This window comes from Rhopilema esculentum, chromosome 20 (assembly GCF_057945365.1).
Source record: "Rhopilema esculentum isolate cy_ngs chromosome 20, ASM5794536v1, whole genome shotgun sequence".
NCBI lineage: Eukaryota > Metazoa > Cnidaria > Scyphozoa > Rhizostomeae > Rhizostomatidae > Rhopilema > Rhopilema esculentum.
Window position 1 is genome coordinate 14,623,485 of NC_142834.1, and position 20,123 is coordinate 14,643,607.

General features: G+C 36.6%; 2 protein-coding genes across 5 annotated transcripts in view; both read left to right on the forward strand.

Annotated features, from left to right (window-relative positions):
• The first annotated feature begins 2,081 nt into the window (after positions 1-2,081).
• LOC135686998 (uncharacterized) lies at positions 2,082-5,915 on the forward strand. The gene has a single exon (XM_089114641.1). The coding sequence runs from the start codon at positions 2,657-2,659 to the stop codon at positions 3,410-3,412; it is 756 nt and encodes a 251-aa protein (XP_088970767.1). The 5' UTR covers positions 2,082-2,656; the 3' UTR covers positions 3,413-5,915.
• A 1,870-nt stretch (positions 5,916-7,785) lies between these two features.
• Positions 7,786-20,123, forward strand: part of LOC135687192 (uncharacterized) — a 41,325-nt gene continuing 28,987 nt past the window's right edge. Inside the window, exon 1 of one of the 4 annotated variants that reach the window (XM_065203694.2) lies at positions 7,786-7,997. The gene's annotated coding sequence lies outside the window, so the exon portion shown is untranslated. Of the gene's footprint in view, positions 7,998-14,937; positions 15,075-20,123 lie in introns of those variants that run through there. The other 3 variants (XM_065203693.2, XM_065203697.2, XM_065203695.2) reach the window with 3 other exon arrangements.

Below are 20,123 nucleotides of genomic sequence, written 5' to 3' on the forward strand. Positions count from 1 at the left end.
GCTTACAGAAGGTCAAGAAATTAAATCTGCAATTGGCTTGCGTTTACATTGGATCAGCAAGAATAAACAGCAAGAACAGCAAGAAAAAAGAGGCCATAAAGTTGGAAGCCGCCTCGTGTTGAAAGTAAAATTTGCCCGGATAAGACCGTCTACACTACAAAAATCCGTATCAGGACAAGTTTTGTCCAGATTATACGTCACAACTGGACAACAGTTGTTCGGGTAAACCTGGTCTGATGCAAACGCATTCAAATATTATATGTTTGGCTCTATTGTAAACTTCACAGATAATCGGGCGAGGCGGATCAATCAAACCATGTGTCTACGGTATAGGGATTGGAGTTTTTGTCATCCTCTCTATGGTCCACGGACTTGCCACATTACATGGCACTGGGAATTCGTACATATTCCATAGCGGTACATGTGTTTTTCGTGGTTGTCCATTACCGACAATTTGGATTACGCAATTCGGGTTACTGCATTAAGATAATTACGGAAAAAAACAAATTACGACAAAGATGCAAGAAAGACCTAACAGAACAGAAATTGTATGAAGGGAGGAGCTCTCTGTAGGAAAACCATTCAAAGAGAGCAGCTCCCTGGATGGGATAGAATTTACTGATAATTTCCCTTAGATTTATGGTTCGGTAACATTTTCATTAGCTAATATAATTTAAAAATTATGTAAAAGTGTTGATTTTGTGAGAACAGCAGTCTAAAGCCAATACAAAACGAATTCTGCCTCGTGCACCCCATCAGAGCACTATTGATGTCCTCGTCTATTCCATAGTTGTGAGTAAGAATGTGAGAAGGGGAAGACGAATGTTAGAATGGGGAAGACATAACAATAATAATTATGATTATAATCATAATACGAATATTTCAACAGGATAAAAGCTTCAACATAAGTGAGCCTGATCAGTGAGGAATTTAATAGTACAAAACATATCTTTGATTCATGGCCAAGTTTATCAATTTATTCTAGTCAAGGAACCCACCCTTAATGCTAGGTAGCCCTTACATCAAAACCCACCAACGCTCCTCCACCAGTCAAAGGTTCTCATTGCGAACGTGCTTGTTTAAGAAATTAACACAGATCCCAACGCAACTTGGAAAGTGGGGAAGGGGGGCAACTAAATATTCATAGCAAAAGATTTTGCAAAGAGCTCTTTTGTTTTGTAAAAATGTAGGGGCATGGCCACCGTCTTCAAGGGCCTTCGTCATTTACTAACTGAGAGGTTTTGCAGAGCCCATGCCACAGAGGCGAATTTAAGCAACAATGGTTGGGGGGTGTTAGAAACTATTTGCGGTGCCACACCCTTCAGGTCACTGGTAAATGATGGAAACGCCCATTTTTGAAATTTGGTTTTTAACTGTGGCGTAGCCAGGCCTGGAAAATTGGTAGACCAAAGAGGAAAATATTTCTGCTGATCACAACCCTAGGAATTTGAAAAGCCAAGGTATTTTTACGTTGCAATTTCTCTTTTATTCAACGTCATAGGTGGCTGACCATATTCTGCAACTGACTATTTTCTTTAACCTTTATATCCTGAATTGTTTTAGGCGAGGAATCTTTATGTGTAAAAAGTGATTTTTCAAAGTTTTAATCAAGTTTTTAAAAAAAATGACATTATTCAAAAGCATTAAACCAAGTTCTGTTTTCCTTAGAGCAAAGTCCACGACAAGCATTTCAGAATCCAATTTTTTTAAGGATTGGACTGCTTTAGCGCTTTAGTTTCTATTTTATTAGGAATGTCTAAAGAACGTGAAAGACTTTTCTATACAAACCCCAAAAAGAGGGGAAATTACTAAGCGCTGAGGCTCTCCTGCGAGCAAAGCGAGCAGAAAGTTTTTGCGACAATGCTATTGAGATTAGCTTAAGACACAATTGAGAATACCCCCCCCCCCTCCCGCCACGCTATTGATAAGAAGGTAAATACTGATAAAAAATAAATAAAGTAAAATCTTGGCGTTACTTTGTTACTACTGACTGCCGACAAATGATTTTTACCGAATGAAACAAAATTTACCGAAGGATACAGAAATATTGGGGGCGTCGCACCCCCTACACCCCCGCTAAATCCTTCCCTGGCCATGCCCCCACACTATTAGTAAAAAACTATTTGCAAAGAGACCCTGTTGTGAAGCACTAAATTCAAGTTCGATGTATAGAAGTTGGCCCCTCCGCCTTGAAATTCGTGGCGTTGGACCCTGTTTCGTCTGGTATTATTGGTAGAAAATCTGTCATGGAGTTTCCCTCTCTCTCCATCCCTCGCTTGCAAGATAAATGCAAAAACCATTGATCAATTGTGAAAATTTCTAGTCATGTGTCACTGGCTTCAATCTAAATAATCATGGTCACGAGACTGGATCCTTGCGAAACATGGTCTCAATTGCTGTAGGCATGGTGATGGGCGGGAAATTGGAAACGATGGCTCACAACGACAACAACCTCAGTTACAAGGGCCTACTTATAACAGTCCAAGAAAACACGAAGAGAAACCAGAGATGTTGAATAACGAGTTGGATTATGCTGATTGCATCAATTTAATGGCAATTTTTGCGAATTTCTGTCAGAAAGGTGTTGTAAACGCGGTGAGCTTGGATCAAAATGATGAAATTATAATTTAAGGGATTGGCCTATATAGCACTTTTGATGGATGACAATAATCTTAGCCTGGTGTCTGAACGGGTAAGGATCTGCGGAACAACTTTGAATTTAAGCAATATAACGTTGAAAGTCGTGCCTCCACAAATACTGAACAAATGCAGAACTATCAGAGCTCTTTATTTGAACTCTTGTCATATGATAATGCCGCCAGTGGAAATCGAGATGTTCACGAACCTGGAAGAGCTCAATTTGGATGATAACGAACTAACAATGATTCCAAGTGGTTTAGGCTCCTTAGAGGAGCTCAAATGCCTCTGCCTTTGCGAGAATCCGATGGGCTTCATACCATCGCAAATAAAGCAGTTAAAACAATTAACTAGACTTTTCATCCAGAGGTCACAACTAATGTACTTTCCAGAAGAAATTTGTGATCTTGAAATGTTAGAATTTCTAGGACTCGCAGGCAACAAAATTAGCTCTCTTCCAGACAAAATTACTAGCATCAAAAAGCTGAAGTGGTTGAATCTGTCACAAAACAACCTAAAAAAACTTCCAGATACAACGAAAGAGTTCAAAAACCTTGTGTATATTGATGTATCTGATAATGGCTTTGAAGAAATTCCCTGTGATTTGTTGTTAATACCGAGTTTAATGTCGCTAATTATCCAAGGAAACAAGATAACAGTTGTGAGTGAAGAATTTTGTAAGCACATCATGAGGATGGCAAAATTAGATCTGAGACGAAATACCATAGAAGACATGCCTGTAGATCTCATGTCCTGTGAAAACGTCTTTATTTGACCTTTCATGTTTAATATTTGTATGAATTTTATACACTTAGAAGGCTTGGTTGATTTTCAAATTGTTCTGCAACCTGATAAAACACTGCTTGTACAGTTTTATGTATTTTAAGATTTTTAACCAGTTTTCAATACTCTGTTGTTGTGGCTGGCTGGCTATACTGTAAATCCTCGAATAAGCCCCCATGCTCAAATACCCCCCCTCCCTCAAATAAGCCCCCATGGGTGCTTATTCAAGGTAAGCATAATTGCAGAATAATATCTTATTTCAAGAAAACCCCCACTAGACAATAGCTATACAGAATTACTTCCTTTGACTGGAGACCAAAAAGCAAAAAAGCAACTTTTGTGATGATAAAAATGATAATATTTGTTGGTTCTTTGTTAGAAAAGCAATGTCGTTTTTTATATCGACCTTTGGGGAAAATACTAACTTTGAAATAAGCCCCCCCCTCTCGAATAAGCCCCCACCCAAAAATTCATTTTTGCAAATAAGCACCTGGGGGCTTATTTGAGGATCTACGGTAATATCACATACTTGGTTGTGAGTACTAGGCCTGCATGATCACAAACCTAGTATATATTTTGGTAGCAACGAAAATTATATCGAACAATGACCATGGATAGAAAGTTTAACAGCCTCGTTGAATTGATTTTCAATAAATTCAACCAAACTACTGACAATGCAGTTAACAACGCTTTATTTTGTGTCTTTATATTCTGACTGATCAATTTTTAAGGTTGATAGAAAGAGGATGACTTCTGCGCTGATGATAGAGTGTTGGTATCAGTACTGCTGCTATAACCAACACCATAAACCAAACCTCATTGTATTCATTTTACTTAAAGTCAGCTTTCTTAAAACAGTAAACAGTGCCTCAACTGTCAAAAGTTATCATTATATGAGGAATGGTAGCATCAAAACTTTTTTATCTTAAAGGAGCAATTCTCAAAAGTTGTGGTCTTACAATAAGAACTGCCCTTGTCATATAAATATCATCCACCAAGTAACAGTTTTTTCACTTCTTTCTGCTCAATATATGATCAAATCATGATCTTGTTTCATTAACTTTCTGCATGTCCTGGTTTTTAAACTCAATTATGGATGACTGTGAAAATTGCAGACACCCTTTAGAGATACATAGTGCGATTCTAACAGGTACCAACTATGTTTCTTCTGAATGAAATACTTGCTGCTGTTCATGGCACTTCAGCTAAAATAATTTGTTGTTAATGGATTAGTTGGTGAATAACAGATAAATTTTAAACAAGGAACAGAGGCTAATTAGCAATTTATGATAGTGTTTTCAATTATGCTTGAACGTGACAATATTTTTTAAAACTTTGAAAAAAGGTGAGAACAGCTTTTTTGGCATATATTCCTTTTGTGTACTTGAATTATATACTGTCTTTTAAATAAAACCCTTTTTATCAGTGTATTCAAGGATAATGATCCTGCTATTAAAATAAATAGAAAAAAAACAAAAGCTTGATAAAGTGGTGCATGAGATAGCATGGTTACTGTATATCGTAGGAAGGTATGGGTGAAAATTGCTCAATAGTTGGGGTCAAAGACTATTAATCTAAGTGTGTGTGGTTTGAGTCCCTGAAATAACAAATCTCACCCTTAGAGTGAGGAGAGTCACCTGCTCTCTGTAATTCCAGGCACGGGGTTGGGGATAACAAGGTGTTGTCATATTGAGAGGAAGAACCAGGACACTGCTCAATAAGCACAGCTTCTCTGTGTCCTAAAAACTACCTTTCAGTTCTAGGTAGCAACAAATACAAAATAAGGTATTGTAGGGATTTTTCAGAACTTAAAGTGGCTACTTTTAGCTGTAGTAGGAAAGAAAGAGAATTAAAATAATTTTTTCACTGCATTCTAAAGGCATTCTTTTTTAGAGATATCTGTTAAGGTGTCATCGCATAAAACAAGCAGAGTCTGACAGTAACAAGTAGCATTCAAGTTCTTTAACAATCTGCAACAATGTAGATTGTATCAATGTGCAAAGCCATTAAACGTGTTGCCAGATATGGTTTTGTAAGTTACAAATTTAGGTTTTTTTGACAACAGCGTCGCTGTGTAATGATACTATCAAATGCACTTATGATACAGTGGAATCCCGATATAACGAACCCTAGGGATATCGAACTTCCCGGCATAACGGACTTGCCCGGAATGCCTTGTTCCTTGTTTTATGCCTAATAAACTCCTTACAAATTATCTTGGTATAACTATGGTATAACGAACCCCGGATATAACGACCTCTCGCAATTACGAACCAAATTTTGAGTCCTTTAATTATAATTACCCTCGATATAAAAAACTCTTCACAAATTTTTCATCTTATTTTTTATTTTTTTCCCCGGTGTTCATTTATCAATTTATCTTGCGGGAAATCTTTTTTGTAATCGGAAAGATGGGCCGATAATACATTCTAAGCACTGGCTGATAGACTCAGGGCACGAGGTGAATGTTTGATTACGTCAGAGATTGCTGCAAATGAGACATTGGCAATGATGCATGACGTCAAATTTTTTTTGAGAGCCCCACATGGAGAAGCAGAAGAAGACAAATAAGAATTTGTAGTTATCGAAGACGACATTCAGCCGCGAGCTAGAAGTGAAGTGAAACCAGCTTTGCCAATCTCTTGGTCCCAAGTTATGAAAGGAACATTAAGATTTTTATTTTCAAGGACCAACCAATATTGAACTCTGCTTGGCTTTTTGTGTTAAATGTGTAAAGTAGCTGGAGGTGGCCTAAACATATATAATAATAATAATAATAATAATAATAATAATAATAAAACGAATATTTATACAGGATAAACACTTCAACAATTAGAACATCGCTGTTATCACTGTGTGTCCTGTTATCACTGTGTGAACAAGCCAGCAAAAGGTTTTCTAGGCATGAACTGAGAAAAGATTTAAAAAATGTTTTCTCCGGGTTTAACTAACTGGTTTAACCGATATAACGAACTATTTTCTGTCTTCGTGTGATTTTTAGTAATCTTTCGGGATGAAGAAATCGGTGTAAAGAAAAGATCAAATAACTTGCAAAAATTTAGTCACCCTTCTGCGACAAAGTTTATAAATTAGTTGCTTTTCTTTGAATAAAATTTCGAACATGCAATAAAATTAAAATTGAGCTATTCAGGTGGAAAACTAGCCTGCGTGCAAACTTTACTTTCCGTTGCGAAGGAGAGCCAGGACGTATTGGTTCTTCTTCGCAACGGAAAGTAAGGTCTGCACGCAGGCTAGTGGAAAACAGAATTTGCTTTTAATCCTCACCAAAATCTGTAAAAATTAGAACTGTTTATTCTCGTGTAACTGCTTCTGGTATTTATCAGATAAAAATATATTTAGTAAATGTACTCGTCAGATAGATTTATTTCAGAGTAGAACTTAGTCACTTGTGCAAAATATAGTCACATTTTATAATCCCTGAAAAAAATTATTATTTATGTAAGTAAGTGGTAGGAACATATCTGGGCGAAATGTTAGCGAACTAACTTAAATTTTTTTTTCTGAATTTTAGTCCTTTTTAAAATGGATTAACTTGTATTTAATTGGTCTTCATCGACTGGCGATTATTTTTTATCTACAAATTTTTTTTCATTTCAAGATTCATCGAGTCCTATGGACGGCCTAATCCAGCGCCTCTCTCTTCTCGCACATTGTAGATTTTTACGTCTTATAACTTGTTTGCGACGGTCATGTGCTTGCGTTTCTCTGATTGGCCTATTTCGATCCACAATTGTGTATATATTTTCCATCGTGTTCTTTCGAACCCTTATTCTGACGTTTTATACTCTGAGGAGTGTCAGACGAAAAAGCTTTTAGTATGGTGTGAAATGTTTGCTTTTTTCAATGCTATTTACTGTAAAACATGTTTATGATATATACAAGACAAGTGAAATGATGAAAAATTGTGTCCAAGAATGAAATTAGGCGCCTCCGTGTAATAAACGCCCCTTCTAACAAAAAATTAAATTTTTACACATGCAGATGCGTGTTCACTATTAACATGAGTATTAAACATCGTAACAAAATAATTTTTTTGACAATAACCGATAAATGATATTTATTTGAAACGGCAAGAAATCAGTACAAAATCTTGCATACTCAAGCTAAAAAATTTATAAATTACATGATCCATGAAAAACTTTCTTGATATCAAAACGCATTTATCCTCTTTTCAGACAAAGTTTCCCCTGATTCTTTTTATGTTGGCTTTGATAGCTGTAAATGTGCTAGCAAGTTTTTTAACTCCATACCTGTTCGCAAATATTGCAAAATGAGTTGGCGAATCAGTTGAGATCGACATGTTATACGCTAGCACCTGGCGTTTTCTGCAGGTGAATTTATTGAGATGCTGTTGCGATCTCGCTTTATGATTAATAACCCTTATTCTGCTGAATAATAGTAAACACGAGAAAGAATGAAAGGTCTTGTACGGCCCTGATGACCTAAACAATTGCTTTTCTTATCTGGTAGCATCTACATCGGCGGCTTATAAGTTGGTACGGCCTAAGTCTTCCCTTCCGGCATGGTTAGAAGCGAACGATGTCGGTAAGTTTTCGGTAAGTTTCTTTGTAAGATAATAGATTCAATGTTGTGTTCTGTATGACTGCGCATGTTTCTCGAAAATGCTTGAAAATGGCCTATCTCACTATTTTGACATAGCGTTTCCGTTGCATCGCAGCCTAGATTTTAAAGCTAAGTGACCGAGGGACCAGGATTCGAATCACATCTATGGAAGGTTTATTGCAGAAATTTTTGTATGAAATGTTAAAATTTAAAATGGCCTATGTACATGAAAGCATCCCAGAATGACGGAAGTTGACATCTGTTACTCATTTCTGTGTCTTTTTCACTCGTCCAATGAAAGTCAAATTAGCAATCTAAAGAATCTAAAGGTTGCATCTAAAGAAAATGAACATTAAGAAAAAATGTTTGATCACGACAGGAGCTTCTGCGCAGGTCCCTTTTACGATGCTCATAGAATTTGCTGAATTTACATAATTTTCAAGCTGTGACTCAGAAACACTAATTATGAAATCGCCAACGTTGTTTTATCGTATATTTAATTCTAAGAAATACAATTTTAGGGACCCTAGATTCTCCCTCAAAGGCAACACTTTGTGAATCTTCTTGATCATATAGGACTTGCAATGTTGGTAGTTATGTGTTTGATTTCAAGATCAGTCAAAAATCAAAGATGGGCCGCAAATATTTTAACCTGAAATCATCAAAATGATGATGTTTTGGACTAAAGTTCTGTATGATGTATCTAGAAAAGTACCTGCTTTGAAATAAGCTGATCATGTCATATTTCGATTACCAATTGCAGTAGACTGAATTCTCAAGACGTAATTAGTATTGCCATAGACTAAACCCTGTTTTCCAGATTTCGGTGATTTCGGCTAGATTTTTGAGAAAAAGTTGCAAAATCACAACGGGACGATATGCTCTGAATTCAATTGATACTGAGGGTGGTTGAAGTCCGCAATTTGCAAATTTACCATCTTCCAAATTCTAAATTTTTCGAACTTTATAAATATTCGATAGATATTTGCTAGACAAAACTTCGATGCATACCGTAACATCTTAATCCGAAAATTACTTTGTGACAATCTTATTGGGTTAATTATGAAGCTCGAAATGCTCGTAAACAAATCAGGGATTTGTTGATTTCTGCTAAAGGAAGGTTGTTACTAGATATTGAGCCCTCACTTACTTGAAGATTGGTCAATTGATAAATCAAAATCATAGACAAGGAAAGAGTTAGTACACTCTCCCGTAACACGCTAGTACGCCAGGTGAAAACTGTCACTTTTGAGAAATTTTCTAAACATAAGGTCCTCTTAAAATAATATCATATTTAATGCGCTGCCTCTACCATATTTACCTTTTATCCATATTTAACATATTTTTTTACCATATTTAACGTGAAGTAATGTACTTGACGGGCTTGTTGCACAAGGTTACGTTGGAAATCGGAGGTTAATTACTGATCAAAGTACCATTTTTATCAATAATGCTATCAAAATTCCCATTTGGATGAAAACAGTTTATTCTGCACTTTAAAGATGGGACATGCCCACTGAGTGTCAGCCATCCAAGCAGAAATCTAGAGTAGCAACTTTACTTTAGCGCATTATAAAACTAGTACTTCTTATTGAATTTTCTTACATAATTGGCAATACTCTGCAACATTCATCACCTTCCATCTCTATGTTGTGGACATCTAGGGGTTAAAGCTGGAATCGTGTTTAGGCTATTGTTCCAGCTATTGTTCTCGTTAACCAATCCACAACGAGACAGATTGCCTTAAGCACAGGCAAGCAATTTCTTCGTTGTTTTGAATTGTGCTTCATTTGAGAAATGCTCCTTATTTGGGAGTTATTCGTTGGTGGTGTCCGTCATTTGGTGGTGTCCGCTATTGCGACCGTTCGTTATTCAGTTGTGTCTGGAGATGCCTGTTTATGTATGTTCACTTTGTAAAGGTATCCGGCAATGTATTAACACTGAAAAGGCTGCTCTTGTAAGGGGGGGGGCGGTTTATGCAATATATGTCAGGCACCGCGGAGCGTTGAGAAAAGTGAGGGGTCTAAAGAAGGGGAGGGGCTAAAACCGTATAAAAAGAGGCTTTTCTGGTAGTTTGATACTTATTAATATTTGGCATTTTTTGCAAAAAGCCCCCCCAGCCCCCCTGCTCCGCGGTGCCTGTATGTACTTCCCAAATATATATAATTTTCCCAATATATGCAAAGAGAGAGAACCAAAATATACTGTTCATCTGATGATATATTCGAAATCACTTAAAACACCTTTTGTCGATAAATGAATAATTCAGATCTTAGACTGAAATTTGAAATTTCGCTCACAAGAATCACAGCAGAGTCAAGTCAGATCCGTTTCTACTTAACTACCTTACAAACGAATATTGCGTTGATTTTTGACGTTTATCTGGCTGTGATCAATTTCATATTGAACTTAATACATTGTTCTTCGCAGTTTTTAGTGAAGGAAGGTCATTAGTAATTCAGGCAAACCGAGAAAACCTTTGAAATAGGCAGCATAATGAACTTTTCTTATACGACAACGGTATGACTGTTGTCTAGTCTTGCTAGTCTTTAACAAGTATGAAAAGGCCCGCTGAGAGCCACGCCAGGCCCCGGCACAGGCTCAGTGCCCAGACCCCTTCCTACCAAAGCAGTAAACCCTAAATGCGTTAAATTTTGATGTTAAAACCATGAAATCACATCATTTTGCCTTTACTTTATAAATTTATATATTTTAAGGATTGTAAAACGCTACTAGTACAAATGTAATTAACGTGTTATTAAGTATCATACTTTAAATAGAAACAGTTTAATTATCAGCGGGCATTCTTTGCCTACGGGCCCAGGGGCAGTTGCACCCCTCGCCCTCCTCCCGGTGGGCCTGAGTGTAAAAGCTTATGTTTGTCTCAGTTTCTTCGAGACTATAATAACCTATTTGTTACTCTTGATAGGATCAAATATCAATGCATGAAATTATTTCGATTATCGTTTCTTGGGTTTTCAGGCCTAAAAACGTTTATTCGGGAAACGATATGAAAGTTCAAATTCTAGCTTCTACAGATCGTTTGCAATCGCCTCTCAATAGAACTTTTGCCTTTAAGGAATTACCCTTTGGGTGAAATCAACAGTTTTAATTTTCAAAAATATTTTTACATGCAACATTCTTTGTCTATAAACTGAGTATAGCAAGGAAACAATGGACGGGGTACCAAAATCGTATTCAAGAATTGATAAAATGAATTCAGCAAGATTTTAGCTCCAATAACACGTGACTCTGATCACATTTTCATCACTGTTGTACGAGGGACTGCAGGCCCGTAGCCAAGAGGTGGCATGGGATGGCAAGATAATTGTTTGTTTGGATCTCTTATTATCCATATATTACCCATATATCATGTTTATTGGGGCCTCTTAAGATGGTCCTGGCGCTCAAAAAATCTATCGCTGCTAAGAAAAACTTAAAAAAAGACTTGCTGAAACGTCTGCCTGCAACAGGTCTGGGGATTTTCCACCCCTACTCCACAGGCCTGGCTACGGGCTTGAGGGACTGAAATCCTAAGACTTTAATTTATGCATGGTTCTTTTTAGTAAGAATAACTTTGATTTTGCTGTGTCTCAATATTGTTAATTATTTTTATGATTCTGAGCCTTGAGCAACTCTCAATCGACACAATGTATAAATTTTGTCTAAGGCAAGAGAAGAAATTAAAATCTTTCTTCATATTGAAAAAATTATAGAGTGTGAAACATACTGGCTAGGACAAGCTTGAAGGGTTCTCCTCCAATTTTTCTGGGTGAAAGAAATCTTGTTTGCCCAACACATTTTGGGGTAAGAGGGATTTTAGACGATTTTTCAAACTTATATGGCAGTTTTTCTGCCATTATCCTCGATGCCACAACATTTATATCATGCTTCAGAAAAACAGTAAGGAGGCTATAGCCCTAAGCCCCCAGCCCCCAGCCCTCAGCCCCCAGCCCCCAGCCCCCAGCCCCCGGCCCCCGGCTCCGCCGTGCCTGTAGAGCCTCATATAGATATAATCACTGATCGATGAAACTCGAGTGTGGCTATAAGTCTTAGCCAATTCATAAAATTTCTCCAATTTTGAGCAATATTAACAATAATAACGAATATTTTAACAGGAATGACTTATTAGTATAATAAGCATACTTTTATCATAAGAATCATTTGCGAAAGTAAAGATACAAATTAAATATAATAAAATCTGAGCTGTTTAGAAAGAAGAATTGGTTAGATTAGTTGCATGTTTTCTGAATTAAACCCTAGAGTAAACAATCAACTTTCTTGCTGAAATTGAAATGGTAATGTGAACGCTCGCAGCAGTTAAAGAAGATCTTTTTCTTCCAAACTCTGTTTTCAACTTTGGGATTTTCACAGTTAAGTTATTATTGTGTTTTTACCATGTGCCGTTTTCTCAAAGTAGTTTTTAAGCGGGTCACACACTTTGTTTTGGAGGCAATCAAATACAAAGGTGCACAAGTTTTTATTACACTCTCAATGGTAAGAATCTGTAGGTCAGTACTTGAATTGGTTTTTGTAGGTCAATTCTTCGATAGGCATTTTTAAAGAAAATGTGTCTACTTCATTTCAAAGTTTGGTTACGTTGTCCCGTGATGACAACAGGGATAGAAATTTAGATGCAAAAGATGGTCTTCTCTCTACATTTAAAATCAGCTTGAGCCATCCACAAAAATCTCCTCATCTTTAATCTTCGATTGGCTTCAAAGAACTTTATTATTGTCTTGTACACTGCCAGCCTCGTTTATTATTGTCTTGTACAGTTTGCTAACAGCCAGCCTCATTTTGTTGAATATTAAGCCTATAACCTGTGAAGGATGGCTTCCCAACCAGAGAAAACTGACACATCTACCTGACATTCAGGCTGATGGAATAGGCTGTTTTTCGAAGGCTGCTGTTGCACACATTGCACAAAATCAGTGTTTTAAAGCGTCAGCCATAGCCAATTAGAAAATAAAAGTGCTGTTTTGACAAATTGGGGTCTTCGAGGCTCACTCTTAACGGTGTTTGATGGTACAAATGATATCATCGGCATTGTAAAAATCAAAATGCAAGTTAACTGATATTGTTGGAGATGAAATTAAGTTGGTGACATTATGACAAGAGGTTTGAGAGAGGGTGACTGTTATCAAGTGAGGGTGACTGTTAAGTGGTAAATGAACTAACAGCACATCTTAACTGGGCCATTAGTTCATTTACAAAAGAGTTTGGCAGTAGTTTATAGGATTACTCTGAAAAGCAGCAAGTTTAACTACTTCTGTCAGAACTGAATTGGCAAAACAAGCCTTATTAAGATCTTCAAGGCATCCAAAGCATAAAAGTCCAAACCCTTCTGGAAAATCTCCCACTTTTAGATTCTCATGTTATGTCACTTGTAACTTTGTAACCCAGATATTCCGGGGGCAAATGCAGAGTTTCTGGAAACAAGGTTAACGTTGTCTTAACTCAAACTTAAGAGATGAAGCTTATGTTTACAGTGGTGCTTATTGCAATTCAAGTTTACATTACCCCCTCCCCCATTCGAATGTGCCTCTGTGCTCTTCAACCATCTATCTATAGTATTTGTGGGTAAATGCATCTCTTTAATGGAGACCAACTCCTTCGGAACAAAAATACTTTATAATCTATTTTCCTTAATTATTCATGCCAACCGTTTTACTTTGAGCAGAATGTAGAATACCTTTGGGTCTTGTTATGTACTTATGCTCCTCGGTACATTGTTGCCTTTGTTCTCAACGTCATTTTGCTATAAGCAAAGAAAATTATTAAACAGGTAGAAGGAATCTTTAAGGCATCGTCAATGTACATATCAACACTTCAGAAATAAACATTTCAAGAGGCTTATGTCTGGTTGCAGATCTCTAACAAAAGAAATCATTTTGACGGATTTTTGCTATGAAGATTAATGCTATATTCAGTAAATTGTTTAGTTAGTTCGATATTTAGTTACTTTGTTTAAATAGTTGGTTTGTTATATTTATTTAATTATTTATTTATTTATTTATTTATTTATTTATCTAGCTAGTTTGTTAGTTAGTTAGTTAGTTAATTAGTTAGTTAGTTAGTTAGTTAGTTAGTTAGTTAGTTAGTTAGTTAGTTAGTTAGTTAGTTAGTTAGTTAGTTAGTTAGTTAGTTAGTTAGTTAGTTAGTTAGTTAGTTAGTTAGTTAGTTAGTTAGTTAGTTAGTTAGTTAGTTAGTTAGTTAGTTAGTTAGTTAGTTAGTTAGTTAGTTAGTTAGTTAGTTAGTTAGTTAGTTAGTTAGTTAGTTAGTTAGTTAGTTAGTTAGTTAGTTAGTTAGATCATAATTTGAAAGACACAAAGACAGTGCTCTTGCTTTGTTGTGAATAGGAAACAATCTATCCCTAATACAATTTAACTACCTTCCTGACAGTGTTTTCAGATTGAGAAGATTTTCCCGGCTTAGAAAGCAGATTCTTTGCTTGCATTAGGCACCTGCTCACTAACCAAACAAATAACAGTTTTATCAATCGATTTTCTTGATAACTACTAAGCCATATGATCTGCACCGCCTTGGAAGCACTTACCGACAGTGAGTTTCAAATGTCACTCTCAGTATTTGCGTAGTTCTGCTTGTAGGGGATGTTATGCTTTTCATTTCAAACACTGGTTATTGTGATGTTTCTATATTCATCTGACAATGCACTTCGTGTTTACTGCTTTAACTACAGACCAGATTGTCAAAGAATCCAATCATTTCTCCCGAATTCAAGACACAAAAACTTTATTCGTACACGGACATTTTGTTGTGTTGGTTTCTTAGCTATAAGTAAACAAAACTTTTGACACTAATCAATTCAAGAAAAAAATAGCGAAAATCTATGCAAATTAAGGCAAATGAATTTTCATAGGTTTGCGAGGAAGGTGAAGTCTCTGAAACTATCCATTAATTAACGGTGCGGGTCTCAAGATTACTGCGGTGGCATGAATAAATAATCACGAACCATAGCTCTGAACCACTAAGCGCTATTTTGTTATGGAAACTTTTACCTATGTGATGTCATCCACTTCCATGCAAAGACTTTCGAATCCACTCAGGTATGTATGCTCTAAATTTCCTTCGCCTTATTCTTTAAGATGGTATCTTTTCAATTGCATCTCACTGCATTCCATCGACAGCCCTAGAAAACTCTCTTCGCACTTTTATTTTATATTCGTCGCATGGGCAGGTACGGTTGTTTGCCGGATGAAGCACCTGTAACTATGTCGATAAACAGGTTGATAAAGTTTCAACTACCCCTGTTTTGCCCCTGTTTTGTTTCTCTCCGATAATTCAACGTACCCTATTCCTTTTTTTACCATCGAATGAAAAAGTATATAAAACATAAAACGGGACCATCATTACAAAAATTGAAACAAAACGTGACCGATTAAAAAGCTATTTACAAAGCAATATATGATAACATAAATTGCAGAAGGTGTGGAATGCATGAAGAAAGCAGGACATTTATGGCAATGTAAAAAACTCAAAAGACATCTTCGATTAGCCTGATAGAAATCGAGAGATTGGCTGAACGTTTTAAAATGGAATTGCAACAAGAATCAGTGTCATGTGTTTTGGATCACTTGGTACCGTACATAAGGATGTGAGGGGGGAAACTTGAAAAGGCTAGGACTATCAGGGGAAGAGGCAAAAGAAACAATTATTATTATTATTATTATTATTTATTATTATTATTATCATTATTATGTTTATAATTTTTATCATCAATGTGAGATTGTGCTGTGACTATTTTCTCCCACAGATCTTTGTCAATTGTCGCAAAGTTTCCACTCAGTAGTTAAGTATGAAGAATAAGTATCAAATTTCATGTTCCTATCAGCTATCGACAAAATATAATGAAAAATAAGGTCATCTTAAATCATAATTGGGATTCGTCTTAACGTAACCTTACTCTGATTGCTGTCTCTTTAACCAAGAGTTTAAATGCCTTTTAAACTGAGGCAAGACTGTGAGCTGGATGTTTTTTGTGAAGTAAGGTGATTCCTGCTGGATGATTTTTGCGTATCTCTGCTTAGACTCCTTTGTAATTTGCACCATACTATTATCATACCTATGGGAAATCCTTTATTCGACATCTTTTACATTAGCTATTTGTCTGCTTAGAGTGGCAGAGACTCCATAATTTGAATGAAAGATAAAGTTTAAATTTAGTATCTTTCTACGCAATCACCTCCGTCTATAATGTCCCTGTCTGTATAAAGTATTATTATAGTGTGTGTAAGAAGGAAAAACCGCAGGATAGGCTGTCCGCCGGATTCTGTGAATCTTGCAATGATTAATAATACGAAAGATACTCGGGAACAAAGCAATACGACAAAGAGAATCCAATGATTTATTTTGAAAAATTTATCTCGTTACATTGGATTCTCTTCGTCGTATTGCTTTGTTCCTGAATATTTTCCATTATAGTATCACTGCAAAAACTCTCGTATCACTCTAAAGAATCAAAAGCCCAAGAAATATGATGATGATTTGTGGAGCTGGAAATTTTCCTTAGAATAAGCTTTGCTCTGGTACCCACGGTACATGACTGCCCTCTAAAAGAGACGCGTGAAATAGACCAAGATGTTGGAGGGAGCATTGATAAATAATTTTGAAAATTGAAGAAAATAAGTGAAAATATTTCTTAGCTAGGTAAGTTTATTAGTAAGTTGAAAATATTAAGTGCAAAACTTTAAAATAGCTTTGAAAAAAGCAGACAGTTTAGAAACTAAAGCTTTTCATCTGACATTCTTTAGAGTATAAAACGTCAGAACATGGATTGAAAACGATAGAACATGGATTGGAGCAAGTTTTCGATCCATGTTCTGGCGTTTTATACTCTGAAGAGTGTCAGACGAAAAGCCTTAGTTTACTCAAATGTTTGTTTTTTTAAAGCCTTTTTTAGTAAGTTACGTTAAAAAATCTGACTTGCATGTTTTTCTACCATGATGTTAATTTATGTAAGCAATATTTATCCGTTGAAACTGTGCTAGGCCAGAACATTAAAGTTGTTCTTCGGTTTAGTGAAGGCCGTCAACATGGTTGGCGACAAGAAAGTTATTCCAAAAATGACCTTCCATAGAAAACCTATCAAAAATGTTTACAACTTATAGATTTTGACAAAAGGAGAATCATAGGCAAAATTCTTATGCTTTTTTAATCTTTATGCCCCGTTTGTTTGGGAGATGAATCATGTCCTTCTTCCAGACATGCACTAGCTCTCGTTTCAGGGTTAATGCACATGCGCATTATCACTAGAAGCTCTGGCAGGAAATTCAAGAGTTGTGTGGTCACAAGCATAACGGTTCTGCGAATACTGTTATCAATGCGCATGTGCTATGACCCTGCCACACTGAATGGTTGAAAAGGGTATTGTTTTGAAACAAAGGACTTAAGATTTCGTGTCCCGAACAACGTCGTTTCTTATCTTTTTGATTTTGACATCACATGGTCGCTGAAACTTTTTTATACAAAGAGATGGAACACGGTTAAAAATGATGATAAAGTTAATGACAGAAGATATTGACGGATAGGCTTAAATGGCTTAATCGAACTGTCAGTAAACTATTGACCAATCAATAACCATCTGAGTGGCATGAGGCTTTTTGATTGGCCAATGCTCAAGCCACTTTACTATCTGTCCATTGCTACCTCTTGGAGAAATCGCTATATCAAACATGTATTAACGATTCATTGCTAACAATGAGCCATTGCTCTTCGCAAGCATTCCATAATGCATTTTAAGACAGTCTGAAATCAATTTTGGTTAATCGGTAGAAGTTTACTGCCACTGTTTGGATCGTCGCCACGCTCGCAAAGGCCCATTGTTAGCAATGAGTCTTTAAGAATGCAGTATCGTTTTTTAGAACCTGATCGTAAAGTTATTCCATAGCAAGTTATGTCATTTGTCACTTCCTGTGAAACGTTCAGTATATGTAGCAACGTTTTAAGGCTTGGCGCAGTTAAAACAGATTTTCTGGTGAGCATGAAGTTAAAGGATTCAGAAGCGAAGGCTTAAAAGGTTCTTTACATTCGGCGCTAGTTTTCGGCGCTAATGAAATCCTTCTATATCGACACAGAATAGAGGAGGTCCAAAATATGATCTTTTGCATCCACCCACCCTCACCCAATTGTTTAGCTGGACTACAGTTTCTGTTGAATGAAAGACGAAACAGTCAATTTCCATCTTTATACAACAACTTTACTGAATTTTGAGACTAGAATTTGATGGTCTGCAAAATAGCTTTTGTTAACTACGTTAAAAGTCAGGAATCTTCCATTTGGCAAAATTGTACCAATTACAGTTTGTTCGACAGAAGAGAGACCAGTCCACGAACTAACCTCAAACTTCCTGTAAATTGTCCACCTGCTAGATACGATGATTGGGGATAGGGAATCAACCAAGTAAAATTTCTTCCAGAATTAGTTTATCGGTATTTTATTTACATTGGCATTATCTGGTTGCTTATCTCATGGACGTGAGTTTGAAATTTTGTAGAGGTTGGGCTCAAACAAGCTTGGTTATATCCTGTCTTGGATTGCGTAAACTTAATAAAAAGTACCAAAATCAAAATCATCATGATATGCAATAAAATCATAAACAGACTATTACCGAAAGCAGTTGGGTTTTTTTAATATAAATTTTTAGGTACATATCTACCGGTTAAGATTCTCAAGCCAATTTTTGTTATGGTTAAATGAATTCATATCCTAACAAGAATCAGATGGGAGTCTATCATAGGTTTGTGGCATCACGGCTTTGACTTTATTTCTATGTGCAGCCCACGGTTATGACAATGGGTCTTTTGCGGACTGCGGTTTGGCTTAAGCCATGTCTTGCGTCTTTCGGTGCTAATTGGCGACGGTTGATGCGGATGAATTTACCATAATATGCAGTCAATAGGTGTTGAATATAGTTTGAGCCAACGCAGAGCTTATCCTTTAAAACAGACAAGAACCCTTAGACCTTTGCGTAGAGTAGTCTACTTCAATAAATGTTTTTCTATTCTTACAATCGAGAAGTTGTCTTTTGTGTCACGGCATGTTTTGTCATCGCCGCCCGTCTTTGCGCTTCCATTGCAGAGAGCGGCTACTTTGCACAGTTTCGCGGCCTTTGGACCCCCTTAAAGCCAATTTCCATTGGGCGAAATTTGTTCGCTTTTGCCCTGACATAAAAAGCGAAAAGTACATGGCGCACAATCTTTAGCTCACAAAAGCTTTGCATGCCAAATAGAAAGCAAATATTTGCGTGCCAAGATTTCAAGATGTCGGGTGAGAATACAAATCTTCTGATTTTGCTTTATTTGTTGAAGCGTAAGAAACAAAGAAACCAAAAGCAAATAAAAGGTTTTGGGAACGTAAATTCTACCAAGAGTGAGAAAAAAAAGGAGCTTACAGAAATCTGGTTATAGATCAACAAATATATGATCACCAACCATCTTTTACTTATATTGGTATGTAAAAGGTTTGAGCGACTGTTGTCTTTGGTGGTTCCATATCAAGTGAAGGAAGGTTCTAAGTGAAACTTGATTCTGGTGAATCGCATGTATCAGTTGGCATGAGCTTTAGGATTAGCCCCAGAACTGTTGATAGGATTATAAAAGAAACATGTAACGTACTAGTAACAAGAAATGTTATTATGTTCTCATCCAACACGAAGCTGCTTTTGGACTCAGACATTTAGCTTTATGTACATAGGACTTCGAATTGGCCGGCGACAGAGAAAAAAGTTCAAATAGTTTGAACTTTCAAGGCGAACGTCGCCACAACATAGGAAACGAAAAAATTCACATACGCATGCTCATAGCCTTTCGCCGGCGAAGACGCGAAGAAATTTCGCACAATGGAGATTGGCCTTTACAATATGGATCGATAAACGCTGAATCATGTTTTTTCTTAATGTATAAACGTTGGGGCACGCTACTGTACGAATTGCCGCGCGTATTCCTTGAAGCTAGCCGCTGCAACGTCATTATGAAGCACAGTCACTGACCTCAAGCTCCTGCTCTTGAGCACCACAAACTCCAGCTGAAGCTTGTGATTATAGAAATGAGACAAATCCTTTCTGAATAATTTTTAATATGCATTTCGTTTGAAAAAGA